This window comes from Nelusetta ayraudi, unplaced genomic scaffold (assembly GCF_046127955.1).
Source record: "Nelusetta ayraudi isolate G7.1 ecotype Tasmania unplaced genomic scaffold, CSIRO-AGI_Nayr_v1 ptg000146l, whole genome shotgun sequence".
NCBI lineage: Eukaryota > Metazoa > Chordata > Actinopteri > Tetraodontiformes > Monacanthidae > Nelusetta > Nelusetta ayraudi.
The window spans coordinates 1,253,804-1,268,952 of record NW_027466196.1 but is presented as its reverse complement, the minus strand read 5'-3'; the positions used below and the strand labels follow the sequence as shown (position 1 = coordinate 1,268,952).

The window sequence follows — 15,149 nt, the reverse complement described above, 5'->3', positions numbered from 1 at the left end:
TATTTCAATGAAATCCCAATTGATGCGACCGCGGCAGAGTGAATGCAGATGGAACGCAGCGTTAATGAAGGGTTGCTTTAAGCCCGATACCCCCGTTTTAAATATGATGAATAAGACTTTTGGCTTCAGCAAACCACTGAACTACATCATAAACAACAGATAACTAAGAATCCATCCATCTATCTATCTATCTATCTATCTATCTATCTATCTATCTATCTATCTATCTATCTATCTATCTATCTATCTATCTATCTATCTATCTATCTATCTATCTATCCATCTATCTATCTACTTTGTGTGTTTCTTCGATACCAGCACATCTCTTTGCTTTGTGTATTGTTCTACACCCACTTGCACTGCACCTACTGCACCTCACCTCCTCTCTTGGATTTGCTCTCGTGTCTGTATTGACGTTGTCACAGACCAGGGTCCAGGGTTTCTCTAGAAAGTGAATCAAGTCAGTCCACCTTTCTGGTGGACCACTATTTGCTCTCCATCAGACCTGAATGTGCTTTCGCTTTGGCAAAGAAAAAAAAAAAAAAAAAAGCAATCTCCTTTGATTGGTACCAAACATGGGCAATATGAAGGCGGCGGCAGCTTTGGAACTTTCTTCTAAAACTCCCTTCACCACTCTGCTTTCCCAGCTGTTGGAGAACCACTGAGCTAAAGGAGGGACCTGTTGGGTCCAGCGCTAACCTGGGTCTTGCTAGTTGCTAGTTACTGGCACCTGTCTCCAGTGTTAGCAAAGTGTTGTCTTTTTATTGGATTTACTGATGAATATGATGAAGGATGAAGAACAAAGAGAGTTTTACTACATCAGGTCCTGTTTGTGTTGAATGCATCTGTTTTTAAACATGTTGAATACATTTGTACTACACTAGTACAATGCATAGTTTATTGGCAATATTCTGTGACTCATAAAGCCTCTTTATAACATTCTGTATGATTTGGATCTCTCTTGTGTTTTCTAGATGTCCAACAATCTGCCAAAGCACGCTCGACCTCTGGCTCCTCCCACACCAGCTCTTCAGCCACACAGCAGAATAGCCATGCAAAAACTACAGATCCCAAGATTCCACAAGGACACCCGGCTGTGGCTGGTCAAGACCGGCGTGGCTCATTAAACCCCGTGGTCGTCGGCTCGTCACATCAGCATGGCAGGTGCCACTGCCACAAAGCACTCTGGAGAAACGTCACAACTCCCTTTTCCTATAAATGAGGAGGACGGTGGTGCCGACAGGCTTCAGGAGAAACGGAAAAAAAAGGGCAACGGCGAGCGCAATAAACACTTTAGCAAGTTTAGCATGGCCAAGCCGAGAAAACACAAGGAGGAGAAGAGGTCGCTCGGTCTCAAGCCCACACGGAGCAAGGAGTTGATCACAAGCACCAAGGCAAGGAACCCCTGGACCAAAGCTAAGGAGGCCAAGAATGGGTGTTGCACAGTGCTAAAAAATATTGCTGTGTCAGCAGCGGCAGGCGGCGCTATTGCTCTGCGACCAGGTCCAGTGTCAGTGAAGGTACCTGGCAAAAGAGGAAGGAAACCAAAAGTCGTGCCTCCCATATCCTCAAATAAAGGTAGAGTGCTGACCGCTTCATTTTCTACATTATCTGTCACAGTGAAAAAGCGAATCAGCCCCAAATCTCAGTTTCGTCCTTGCTACAGTTGGCTTTTATAATCCAGCATATCTTTGTGTGTTTTGTTTGACCACAGCGTACTAAACAACCAGCATTGTAGATCACAATAGGCATGTTTGTTTCTAGTTTCTTCTGTTCTACTGCCTGATTGCCCTCTGCACAGCCTGCACATGATGGAAGAGCTCAATGTTGCCATTTGCAGCAAGATGATAAACAGTGTCATGGTGAATAATGTCCTGGTGAGCTATGCAGGCTCAGCTGATGAAAGGATTTCCCTGGAGGACAGGTGCGAGTGGCAGTGAAAGCAACCTCTGGGCCAATCAGGGTGTTGGCACCGTGGGGCTCCCATGGAGCTGTTCAAATGGACCACGCAGTTGTTTCAAGTTGAGCGACGATCCAAAGAGGTGTGGAAGTCACGCTTCATTCAAGAGAGTGTTCTCCAGAAGCTGTAGGAGGACTACCTGGATGTGGTGGACCTGGTCCCCAAGGTTGGCCTTCTCCAACAGCTGCCAATGGATGATGGAGGCTGCCAGGAAGGCATTAATGTAGGTCGTCATAGACTCCCTCTTGAGTCCAGACAGAGTACTGCTGAGCCTTGAGGTGGACTGGCACCGAGTCGTAGGTCAGCGGTGCAGTCGTGTGGACAGTGAATAAGAAGCGAGGTGTCCTTGGCGTGCCTGAGGACCTCTTGGTTGGAAGTCATGGTACTATGGCAGAAGTCTGAAGATGGGTCAGGAGATGGTCCTGGTCCCGGACTGAGGGGCTCAAGTGTGACACCTGAGATTGCATGTGGGGTGAGCTCAGGTTGACCTGCTTGAGCACAGTGCAGGAAGAGGTTCCCTTGGTGCTCCTTCGATGTGAGACCGGTTCTGCTTGGCTCTCTGTGGCCTCTGAAGAAGAACAAGACTGGTTTGAGAAGATCAGCTGGTCTTTGACCCAAGCCTCCAGGGCCAGCAGGCAAGCGTCACTCTGAGCTTCAACGCTCCAGTGGAGTCTGGACCCAGGGAGGCTCGGAAGGAAGCTTCTTTTTGTTGGTGTGACAGTTAATTCATGGAGAACCACGAAGAGTCGGGTCACTGAAATAACATTTCAGCATTATTTAGTTTACCTCGTCACCTTTCCAGATGTTTAGGCGTGGGTCATTGTAGGCTTTTATCTTCTTCTCCTGTCCTTTAACACCACTTCCTCTCATCCAAGGTCCAAAGTCAAGCATCCAAGGGCAGGTGGATGGCAGGAACCACGGCGAGGTCAACAGCACGGCAACGCTCCTCTCACCACCGAAGCAGAGGGGCCGCAAACCCAGGTAAGAATCCCGGTCTGCTGCTTGCGGTACCTGGGTCAGCGTGAAGCGCTGAGAAGCCGTCACTCTGCATCTTCTACAGGAAACCTTCTTCATGAATGATGGCTTCAGTGTTCATTAAGGTTCTATTAGCTCTTTGATGATGAGTGGTTGGTCCACAGGCCAGTTCAGTCTGATTGGTGGGCTGCTTGTGTCCAGTGGGCCACCAGTGGAACAGTCCTGGGTTAGACCGTGGGGGGCCACCATAGTAGCCTTTGAATAGGTGCAATTAGTTGTGTACTGCAGGTGTTTTTGTGCGTATACTTGCTTTGATTGATGAGCTAAACCTTAGCATGCACCGTCAGTACTGCAGCCACGCGTCACAACTTGACCCTCTGTTTGCAGAAATGCCTGCTCAGCCCCCACAGAGAAGAAGAAGAGGAAGAAGAGGCACCAGGAGGGAGCAGACGGCGACGGCAGCGGCCTGGTGGGAGACCACATCAAAGACTCCCTGGACACTGCAGTAAGTCACTGTAAGAGGGGAGTCACTGTCCCCTCAGTGGTTGCATTGGGGATAAGCAAGACTTGACTTCATCCAGATCAGCAGCGGCCTCGTGCACCAAAGCTTCTAACGCACAAGAGGTCACCGCACCAGCGTCTCCTCTGTCGTGCTGATGCTTGACGGTGGCAGCGTGCGGTGCGCTGGTGGGAAGTCAAGGGATTAAAAAAAATGACCGCGTGCCATTGGATCAACCAGGGATGGAAGCATAGACAGTAACACTCACAGTAGCAGCAGTGGCCCTGTTGGAGGCGGTGGTGAGTAGAAGGCAGGCAGGAAGTGGAGACGGTACTGGTCCATGTCTGGCTTGGAAGCTGCTGCAGGTTCCTGGATCACGCAGAACTCCTCGACCCTCCTCTCTTCTCTCATGCTAAGACTTCTGTTCTTATGTGGAACAAATGACCATTGTATGGTTACTTTTTCCAATTGTTCCATACTAATTTGAGCTCCATGTTTTTCTTCCCTTTTTTTTTTTTTTTGTATTTATTTTTTGTTCTTTTTAGAAGCGGCGTTCAGGACGTCAGGTGAAGAGGAGGAAATACAATGAAGATCTGGACTTGAAAGTGGTGGACGACGATGGAGAGACCATCGCTGTTCTTGGAACTGGTCGCATTTCAGCACTGAACACCACTGCACTGGCCTGGCAGGCAGAGGTACACTGCAGTAGACTGGAGTCTTCTTCCTCTTCCTCTTCCTCTTCCTCTTCCTCCTCTTCTTCTTCTTCTTTACATAGAACATGGATGGATAGATAGATACTGTAGATCGATGCACATTCATGCACTTTACTCTTGTAATTCTATCTATCTATCTATCTCTCTCTCTGTCTCTCTGTCTCTCTCTCTCTCTCTCTCTCTCTCTCTCTCTCTCTCCCTATTCTATCTCTCTGTCCTGTCTCAGCTCCAGTATGAACCCAACACCATGTGAATGTCTTGTGTCTCTCAGGAACCTCCAGAGGACGAGGCAAACATTGTGGAGAAGATCTTGTCTGCCAGGAGAGCAACCAAACAGCTGAAGGATGAAGGAGCTGTGAACGCACACACACAGGAGCAGGTGAGGACGAGCTGGTTGAGCCGGTTGCACATTCACGATGAATTCCCAGTGACACCATCCTTAATGCTGCTCTTCACGTCCGAACCTTCTCACTCTGTCTGCCGTTCTTCAGGCGTCGCCGGGGAACCACCTGGACGAGACGGAGGAGTTTTACGTCAAGTACAGAAATTTGTGAGTCTTTGTGATCTACTTGGTAGCTGAGGGAACTGTTTCCTGTTTCCTGCTGCTTGACGCAGACAGTCTTCATCTTCCTCCACCACCTTCCCCAATCCTTCATTTATTATTGCGTTATCGTGTTTATCCATGAGGAGCTGGGTGAGGAGCTGGGTCACACTGAGGGACAGGGTGAGGGACAGGGTGAGGGACAGGGTGAGGAACAGGGTGAGGAACAGGGTGAGGAACTGGGTGAGGAACTGGGTGAGGAGCTCAGTTACCCAGGAGGAGTTTGGAGTAGAGCTGCTCCTCCACAAGAGGAAGGTGGTGTCTCTCAGAGTGCGTCAGGACCGCAGGTCTCCTGCATGAAGCGGTGTTTGGACTGCAGGAGGAAGCTGTAGCACTGCGAGGGAAGTCACAAGGTCCCAGGGAGAAGTGAGAAGGTCCCCAGGGTCAAAGTGGACTCAGTGACATGAATTCATATCCAATGTGGACTCCGCAGGTTGAGGGAAGGTGCAGTAGGTCCTGGTCCAGGTGCTCAGTGGCTTGCAGCAGGTCAGGGGTGTTAGCCTGGGTACAACTGGAGTCCAATGATGAATTCATTGATTTGTCCTGATCCCAGTGCATTGTGTTCATTGTTTTCATATTTCCCTTCAGTTCCTACCTGCACTGCAAGTGGGCGTCTCTGAAGGAGCTGGAGAAAGATCCCAGAATCCATCAGAAGATCAAACGCTTCAGGACCAAACAGGCCCAGATGAAGCATCTTTTCACTGAGGTACCATCAACCTTTCCATTGCTGCCAGACATGAGGCGATGCAAGCTGCTACGCTAAGCCATTAGCTATTAACGGATGGAAGTCCAACATTTCTTGTATAAATCTGCATTTCCATGTTGTCTGCTGTCCAGGATGCTTCTTCTGTTTCTCTCTTTGTTGACCTTGTTGAAAAATATTCCGTCTCCTCCTCCGTCCAATCATAACACGGCGTTTTCACCAGTCAGCGAGCTGGTCACGTGACCCCGTACGTCACGTCCGCTGACGTGTCGATGTGAACAAAGTGTTTCCGTGAGACTTTAGCGATGTTCCTCTGCATGGAGAGAGAGAGAGCTGCTGCACTGCAGCTCCACGGTGCTCCGGACCTCAGACAACAAAGTCATGAGTGACTTTCAGTGCATTCAAATACACACAAAACTTCATGGACTGTGGCGTCAAGTGGCAGCCGCTGGAAGACGCCTGCTGGAGGAACAGGGTATGGCAGGGACATGCTGCAGACCTGCTGAGTGGCCAGCAGGGGTCAGCAGTGACTTTAGCAACAGCTGCCCTCCAGTCTTTTAGAGCGCGGATTGATTCCAGTTTTAATGTGAGTCAATGTATACAACGTGTGTGTATAGGTTTGTGTGACACGTTTATGCTCTAACGATACAAGAGCTCTTTACACACTGGGTCACGGTGGCTCTTTGTCCAGCGTGGAGGCCACTCGCTGGTTTCACTGCGGTGGATCAGTGTGATGAAGGTGGATCTGGTCCTGACTTGACATGGGTCTGGGTCTGGAGGAATATGAGTTTTCCTAAAAATCACTAAAGAATTCCTCTTGCTTGTGGGTCAGGTGGCCGTCTGCTGATGTTGATGTTGATGTTGATGTTGATTGTCTGCTTAGCTTTCATTGGCTCTGGCCAGAAGGGGGCTGGAGTTGTGCTTTCAGGCCATGAGAGAACATACACTGGAACTGACATTTGTACAGAGAGCAGTGTCATAATAAAGAATGATCATATTTCAACCTCCTCCTCTCTGTCTCTTCACCCCCCCCACCCCCCCCAGCCTGATGACGACCTGTTCAACCCCGACTATGTAGAGGTGGACAGAGTCCTCGATGTGGCTGTGACCACTGATACTGACACCAGTGAGGTAGGTCTCTCTCTCTCTCTCTCTCTCTCTCACACACACACACTCTCTCTCTCTCTCTCTCTCTCTCTCTCTCTCTTTCTTTCCCTCCCTCCCTCTCTCTGTCTCTCTCTCTCCCTCTCTCTTTCTCTCCCTCCCTCCCTCTCTCTGTCTGTGTCTCACTCTCTCTCTCACTCTCTCTCTCTCTTTCTTTCCCTCCCTCCCTCTCTCTGTCTCTGTCTCTCTCTTTCTTTCCCTCCCTCCCTCTCTCTGTCTCTGTCTCTCTGTCTCTCTGTCTCTCTGTCTCTCTCTCTCTCTCTCTCTCTCTCTGTCTCTCTCATATTTTTAATAATAATGATAATACATTTTATTCGTATAGCACTTTTCAGACAACAACAACTCAGACACTTCACAGGGCATTACAATAATAAAATCAGTTCATGCAATCATAACTTCAAATGCATCAAAATGTGGAGTTGCATAAAAGGACCATAAATCAAACAAATATCCAAAGTGTTGCAGGCGGTGGAGTGTTTGACACAAGAGGAGCAGCAACACAAGACCATCACTCAGAGTTCAAACCGGTTGTTGGATTAGACAGCTGTTGTCATGGCTGCGCTGCTGCCTTTGAAGACCTTCCTCCATTGTTCTGCAGGAGGTGACGCATTACCTTGTGAAGTGGTGCAGTCTTCCCTATGAGGAGGCAACGTGGGAGCTGCAGGAGGACTTGGACCCAGAGAAGATTAAAGAGTTTGAGGAGGTCCAGAAAGTTCCTCTGGACTGTGGACACATGGTGAGTAGAGACGACAAACAACAAGGAATGAAAAGAACATCTGGATCCGTCCAGCTGCAGTGGTCCAGGCCAGTGCTGCCCACTGCCACTCAACTGGATGTGACGCTGGCCAGTCTTCTCTGTCTGCAGCACAATCACAATGAGAGTGTGTGCAACAATGCAACTGTGCAGCAGTGTGCTGTGCAGCAGTGTAGTGTGTAGTGTTCTCCTGCACCCATGCTTGGCACTTCACTGGTCTTGTTTGCAGGAACGTCCTCCCTCTCAGAAGTGGCAGAAACTGTCCAACTCCAGACAATACCAGCATGGAAACCAGCTGAGGGAGTACCAGCTGGAGGGAATGAACTGGTTGCTGTTCAACTGGTTCAATAGGTGAATGGTACACGCGCTCTCAATGTGCCACTGTGGCCAACACTACTGCAGTGTTTGCCTCAAGCGAAGACTTTAGACCCTGCTTGAAGAGGCGTTGACAGAGTGTCCTTGATTGACGTCCATACACAGACCTGGCAAAGCAGCCGTGTCCATGTACAGCTTACAGGCACACATCCTGTCTGGAACATTCTTTGCCAATGTCCTTGGCTCCCCTGCTGCTTGACGCATCACTTCCTGCTTGTTTGTTCCCAGGAAAAACTGCATTCTGGCGGACGAGATGGGATTGGGAAAAACCATCCAATCCATCACGTTTCTCTACGAGATCTTCAACATGGGGATTCGAGGGCCCTTCCTCATCATCGCCCCGCTGTCCACCATCACCAACTGGGAGAGAGAGTTTCGCACCTGGACCAACATGAACGTCATCGTCTACCACGGCTCCCAGATCAGCCGGCAGATGATCCTACAGTACGAGATGTTCTACAAAGACCGACAGGTACTGAGTACACAGACGGATGAAAATCTTCTTCATCGAAACATGGCGACACGGTGGCGCAGTGGTTGGCGCTGCCGCCTCACAGCAGGAAGGTCCTGGGTTGGATTCTGGGGCCCATGTTCTCCCTGTGTCTGCGTGGGTTCTCTCCATGTTCTCCCTGTGTCTCCTGGGTTCTCTCCGGGTTCTCCCTGTGTCTGCTGGGTTCTCTCCGGGTTCTCCGGCTTCCTCCCACACTCCAGAAACATGCATGTGAGGTCAATTGAAGACTCTAAACTGTCCGTAGGTGTGCATGTGAGTGTGAATGCTTGTGTGTCTCTATGAGGCCCTGCGATGAACTGGCCACTTGTCCAGGGTGCCACCCTGCCTTCACCCTGAGACAGCTGGGAGAGGCCCCAGCAGACCCCCAGGACCCTGAGCTGATGGATGGATGGATGGATGGATGGATGAAACATGACTGGCCTTCCTAATGTTTGCTGACGTTTAAAACAAGTCATTCACGAGTGAATGAATGAATGTATTGCAGTTCTGCGTCTCTGTATGTATTTGGTGATATTTTCCAGTGCATCATCTGCATAAGCTATGAGTCAGATGATGAGAGCTGTGGCGTCCCCTGCAGGCCGCTCCCATCCCGGACGTGCTGAAGTTCCACGGGGTGATCACCACCTTTGAGATGATCATGGCCGACTGTCCTGAGCTGAAGAAGCTGCAGTGGCGCTGCGTGGTCATCGACGAGGCTCACCGCCTCAAGAACAGGAACTGCAAACTGCTGGAGGGCCTGAAGCTCATGAACCTGGTCAGTCACAAGCTGCTGAGAGTGAGCGTGTCACAGCTGGATCCAGCTGTGAACAGTGAGCTGTTGTCTGCCGTCTTATTGTTGTTCTTGGGTATTTTAGCAGCATCTGCACCCAGTGTAGACAGTCAGGCCAGTCGTCCAGCATGACATCATGCCATCAACGCTCATTTGCCATTGTAAGAAAACTGCATTTTTTAATTTTGGTTGAAGATTTTTTTTTATTATTTTTTTTTTTTAGCAGATTTGCAAAGCTTTGAAAGCACCTGCCAATCATCTTCTATTCCTCATACACAGAGGCCAATGCCTGCGTCTCAAACAGTAAACTATGTCCTAGAGGAATATAATATTCACTGTTTATGTTGTCGTTCACTCTGATAGAATTCTCTGAAACATTTCGAGGTTTTTCTCAGATGAATGTTCGGCTTTCCTGAGATGAGCTGAGATTCTCAGAAAATGAAGGGAGGGTCATCAATGTTCTGGTCAACTATCAGGGAATAACACACCATCCAATAATTAATGTCCCTATTCTGCTTCTATAAGGTTGCTGGATCAGTTTGACCACTCGGTCATTTTTAAAGTCAGCCAATAAAAACCATGAAGGCCACCACTGATCCAGTGTTATTCTGTGTGTGTGTGTGTGTGTGTGTGTGTGTGTGTGTGTGTGTGTGTGTGTGTGTGTGTGTGTGTGTGTGTGTGTGTGTGTGTGTGTGTGTGTGTGTGTGTGTGTGTGTGTCGTTGTTGCCAATAGGAACACAAGGTCCTGCTGACTGGAACTCCGCTGCAGAACTCGGTGGAGGAGCTGTTCAGCCTGCTGAACTTCCTAGAACCTGTGCAGTTCTCCTCAGAAATCACCTTCCTGGAGGAGTTTGGTGACCTGAAGACCGACGAGCAGGTGTGTGAAGATAAGACTGAAGCTCCTCTGACTGATCTGAGATCGGTAGAAAAGCCTTGCAGATGAAACACCTGTCTCACTGCATCTGTGTTGTCTCTGCTTGGTTCATGTGTATTCAGCTTTGTTCCAGGTGTATTCCAACCATCTCGGTATCTACAGGTGTCACTCCACTGTTATTGATATTAACTGCCCAGTACAAATGTTGAATGAATTGTGACTCATTTAATTTAATCGACGTCTAATCGATAATTGCTGGATTGTCAACATCCCTGTTCTGTGTGTATGTAAACAGTTTCCAACTTTCCAACTAATGTTCACGTGTCAGTCACATCCTTTGTCTTCTTCCTCTTCAGGTGAGGAAGCTTCAGGCCATTTTGAAGCCCATGATGCTGAGAAGACTGAAAGATGATGTTGAAAAAAACCTGGCACCCAAAGAGGAGACCATCATCGAGGTGGGAGCAGCGACGGACGGTCGCCGCTTTTCTCCAACAGTTCCTCTTTTGAATGGCTTTTCACGTGTAGATGAATTATTTATTTATTATTTACTCAAAAGAAAATCATTTTATTTTATTTTTATTGTCAGAGGTAGAGCACATAAATATAAGCATGATAACATTTGGAGACTTTTTATCACATTAGATGCAGGAACATTGCAAAAATAAAAAATACAGTCTACTCTTTAAACTTAGGACCTCTTTTTTTTATATCCCCTTTTTTTAAACTTGTCTATTTGCCCAATATGAAAACATATAATAATGCTGCTGACCACCTCCTTAATGACCAGGTCAATTATGTACAGATAACAACATAACAAAATAAAAACGAGGAAAAGAGGGAAAAAAAACAAGGAAGTTTTAGGAAGTTTTTTCTTCTGTGTACGCTGAAAGGAATTCAGCAATGACATGGTTTTATTTTGAAGTCCTTGTCATAAGCATTGGTTAATAGGTAATAAGAACCCATAAGATGCTTATTAACTGTATTGAATGGTTGGTATCAACTCTTGCTGATGTTAATAAGCGTCTTATGTGGTGCTTATTACCTATGAACTGATGCTTATGACATAAAGCCTTAGCCAGTAGTGTTCCTTGGTGTTTCACAGCCAGAGCTGAACATGTGGCTGTGCCAAGGATTAACGCTGACTTTGCACTCTGCCTGTCAGGTTGAGCTGACCAACATTCAGAAGAAGTACTACCGGGCCATCTTGGAGAAGAACTTCTCCTTCCTGTCCAAAGGAGCCAGCCAGCACAACATGCCCAACCTCATTAACACCATGATGGAGCTCCGCAAGTGCTGCAACCACCCATACCTGATCACAGGTGGGAGCACACACACACACACACACACACACACACACACACACACACACACACACCAACAGTAGCCAGTGTATAATTAGCAGACAGACAGATGTACTCACTCTGAGCTGTGGTCAGTCAGAACCGCTGGTCCAGAACAGCTGATTGAAGAGAATAACGACAGAGCCTGAATGAAGATGAAAAGCTAATGACCCCCCTCCCCCCACATGACTGCATGTTTGGATTCTGGAGCCGTCTTCCTGGGTTTTGTGTTCTCCAGGAGCGGAGGAGAAGATTTTGGAAAGCTTCAGGAGGAGCTACAGTCCCAATGCACTGGACTTCCAGCTGCAGGCCATGATCCAAGCAGCCGGTAAACTGGTGCTGATTGACAAACTGCTGCCAAAGCTGTTGGCCGGCGGCCACAAAGTCCTGGTCTTCTCCCAGATGGTGCGCTGCCTGGACATCCTGGAGGACTATCTCATCCAGAGACGGTGAGTCAGATGCCAGTCTGAGGTACGGCGATGCTGAGTGTGACGTGGGGGGCTGGACCTTTGCTAACAGGACTGAAGTGCGTCAGTGCGTGCTGGTGCGTGAGAGCGGGTGAGAAAGGAACATCTCAGTACCTCCACGAGCTTCAGTGACGTTGGACATTTCTCTTCAGCTACACGTACGAACGTATCGACGGTCGCGTCCGAGGAAACCTGCGGCAGGCTGCCATCGACAGGTTCTGCAAACCCGACTCGGACCGCTTCGTCTTTCTGCTGTGCACCCGAGCAGGAGGTCTGGGAATCAACCTGACGGCCGCGGACACCTGCATCATCTTCGACTCTGACTGGAACCCTCAGAACGACCTGCAGGTGGGCACAGAGCTCAGGTTAGAACACAGTCAGGATGAGTTCTGGCTTCTGCTTGGGCTGAAGAGAGGAGGAGCAGAACAGCTTCGGTTCTTCTGCCTCGTCCTCGGCCGCTGACTGGCTCTCGTTTTGCCGTCTTTTCCGCCGGACGACGATGCGTTCAAAGGCCTCTGCGTGATAGACATTCTCCCTCGGTGTTCCCCTGCAGGCCCAGGCCCGCTGTCATCGGATTGGCCAGAGGAAGGCCGTGAAGGTCTACAGACTCATCACCCGCAACTCCTACGAGAGGGAGATGTTTGACAAGGCCAGTCTGAAGCTGGGCTTGGACAAAGCCGTCCTCCAAGACATCAACCGCAAAGGAAGTCTCAACGGGGTAACCGGTCCACCAGTTTACCAGTGTAGTCCGGTGCTATTGGACTGGGTGTCACAGTGGGTTGTTAAGCGGAGTGTCGCTGGATGCTGGATCTGCACCTGAACTGCAGAAACAAGGCCAGTATCTTCTCATCTTCTCTGCAGGTGCAACAGCTGTCCAAGCTGGAAGTGGAGGACCTGTTAAAGAAGGGAGCGTACGGAGCTCTGATGGACGAAGAAGACGAGGGTTCCAAGTTCTGTGAGGAAGACATTGACCAGATCCTTCAGAGGAGAACTCAGACCATCACCATCCAGTTGGAGGGCAAAGGATCCACTTTTGCCAAGGTCCAAATGTTCCCTTCTAGTGCAACCTGACATTCTGTCACTTCTGTTCTGGTCCAGTTGCAGAGTCAACGTCGTTTGTCTTCATCAAAGCTTCTCCAGTTTGGTTCCGGTCCTTCTCTTCTGATTGCTGTCAATAGTGACTGAACTGGAGCTGCTGCACTCAGCTCTCCACTTTCACTACGGTGCTCTTGTTTCTTCTCCTCCATTTTTCATTTCTCTTTTTTTCCAGGCCAGCTTCACCTCGTCCGGGAACAGAACCGACATCTCCCTCGACGACCCAAACTTCTGGCAAAAATGGGCCAAGATTGCAGAGGTGGAGATCGACTCCAAGTCTGAAAAAGTGAGAACTTTAAGTTTTGCGTGCAGTGAGAGAGAGGCGGTTGGAAAGGAGGGAGAACCTGGAGATGATCAACCAACAACCAAGAGAGTGAAAGTAGCCAAACACCAGACTGAAACCTGGAGCAGCTCTCAGTCCACGTGGACCATGTGGAGAAGCGGTGAATGTGTTTCAGCAGAGACAAAATGAGCAAACCTGACACTCTTGGCTAAGTGCAGAGGAGCGCCCCCTGCTGACAGAGACGCCACCTCGTGTGTTAGACCAAAGAGGTGCACTGGTACTAGAGGTGCAACAGCTAGCTGGTGACTAGCTCCTGAAGCTCATCCCTCATCCCGGAGGAGGAGAACTTCCCTGCTGGTTCTCCGGTTCCTCCACTGAAGCTCCTCTCCTCCGAACCCCCACAGGAGTCGCTGGTCATTGACACGCCGCGGGTGAGAAAGCAGACGCGCCACTACAACTCCTTTGAGGACGATGAGCTGATGGAGTTCTCGGAGCTGGACAGCGACTCGGAGGAGCGGCCGTGTCGGAGCCGCCGCCTGGCGGAGCGCAGCCGCCGCTTCCTGCGGGCGGAGTGCTTCCGAGCGGAGAAGAACCTGCTCATCTTTGGGTACCGACCGATATGACACGCATTCAGTGTTTACATTGTTATTACGTGGTGTGAAGCTCCTCAGCCGTCACTCTGGTCAAACCTGGGCCTGCAAGCGTTCATATTCCAGAGGTTCTTCCAAGTTCTTCCCTTTCCATCGGCAGTTTTCACTGCCGTGTTGAGGTTTGGTGGAGCTCCAGGGCTCATGGACTCGCAGCTCCTGCTTCTCAGCGGTGCGACCGAGGCTCCGTCATGTTCTGATGCTACCACTGGCACCACTGAAGCTCCTCCAGCCCCATTAGGAGCAGATATTGACATCGCCCTCTAGCCTGAGTAGTTAGTCGGAGGCACCAATGCCCCCCCCCCCCCCGATCGGCTCTAGCTTTCTTCCCGGCCACTGTCGCCCCCTGCTGCTCGGGAGGCCTCAGTTGGTTTTCTTCTGATTGGACAGAGAGGCTCGGAATGTGAATGAGTGCTGAAGAAATGCCAGTAGCAATAGTCCCAAAGTTGATAAATGTGCTTTTTAGGATGAGGATTTGGTTCCCAACCGCTGGGAGTTTGGTCTGGGTCGTAGTTGCTGTTTGCACCCACATGCGTACAGGATCCATGTCCGTATCTTTGTCCCCTCTGACCTTGAAGGTGGGGACGCTGGAAGGACATCTTGAACCACGGCCGCTTCAAGTGGCACCTGACCGAGAGGGACATGGAGGTCATCTCCAGGTACGCAGGGCCACTCACGGCACACTCACCTTAGGAACTTAGAAATACCACTGCCTGCTGTACAGTGAATGGGTTGAGCGCTTGTGTCACTGCCGTGGGCCTGGTTGTGTTTCTGATGTCGCAGAGCTCTGCTGGTTTACTGCCTGAGACACTACAAAGGAGATGAGAAGATCAAGAGCTTCATCTGGGATCTGATCTCACCCATCAAGGAGGGCCAAGACCAGACGCTGCTCAACCATTCAGGTCAGTAACTCATCATCATCATCATCATCATCATCAGATGTTGTTTGTTTTTGTCAGTGGAGTGTGTGTGTGCTGTTTTCCCACCATGCTTCTCTTCCCCTCCAGGTTTATCAGCTCCAGTCTCTCGTGGTCGGAAGGGACAGAAGATACAGAATCACCTGAGTGTTTCCGAGGCCAAGGATGCTGATTGGCTGGTCCACTGCAACCCTGAGGTGGTGCTGCAGGACGACAGCTACAAGAAGCACCTCAAGCAGCACTGCAACAAGTCAGTCCACACTCACTCACTGAGTCCTCCTCACTGAGTCCTCCTCACTGAGTCCTCCTCACTGAGTCCTCCTCATGTTCACACTAGGCCTCCTGAAATGATCCTGATGACTTTGTCCTGTTTTGAGTTTGTGTTCAATGTCTCCAGTTTCTCTGCTCAGCTCGTTGTGTTGTGTGGTGGACTCGGATGACTTTCCTGTGTAAAAACTTTTGATTCATCACCAGAGATCATTTCTGGCTGTGGTCTCAGCAG

General features: G+C 49.6%; 1 protein-coding gene and 1 long non-coding RNA gene across 2 annotated transcripts in view; one reads left to right on the top strand and one right to left on the bottom strand.

Moving 5' to 3' along the window:
* Window positions 1–15,149, bottom strand: part of LOC142879788 (uncharacterized) — a 236,548-nt gene that overhangs the window by 133,549 nt on the left and 87,850 nt on the right. The window lies entirely within an intron of this gene.
* Window positions 1–15,149, top strand: part of chd6 (chromodomain helicase DNA binding protein 6) — a 34,607-nt gene that overhangs the window by 2,463 nt on the left and 16,995 nt on the right. The window contains 25 exon segments of the mRNA XM_076013398.1: window positions 975–1,167; window positions 1,169–1,578; window positions 2,836–2,941; window positions 3,323–3,440; window positions 3,980–4,129; window positions 4,419–4,526; window positions 4,639–4,697; window positions 5,337–5,454; window positions 6,496–6,582; window positions 7,214–7,351; window positions 7,599–7,720; window positions 7,973–8,216; window positions 8,833–9,009; window positions 9,758–9,901; window positions 10,255–10,353; window positions 11,061–11,217; window positions 11,477–11,687; window positions 11,858–12,053; window positions 12,259–12,423; window positions 12,567–12,746; window positions 12,976–13,086; window positions 13,488–13,690; window positions 14,309–14,389; window positions 14,514–14,632; window positions 14,738–14,897. Coding sequence (XP_075869513.1) covers window positions 975–1,167; window positions 1,169–1,578; window positions 2,836–2,941; window positions 3,323–3,440; window positions 3,980–4,129; window positions 4,419–4,526; window positions 4,639–4,697; window positions 5,337–5,454; window positions 6,496–6,582; window positions 7,214–7,351; window positions 7,599–7,720; window positions 7,973–8,216; window positions 8,833–9,009; window positions 9,758–9,901; window positions 10,255–10,353; window positions 11,061–11,217; window positions 11,477–11,687; window positions 11,858–12,053; window positions 12,259–12,423; window positions 12,567–12,746; window positions 12,976–13,086; window positions 13,488–13,690; window positions 14,309–14,389; window positions 14,514–14,632; window positions 14,738–14,897 — 3,856 coding nt within the window.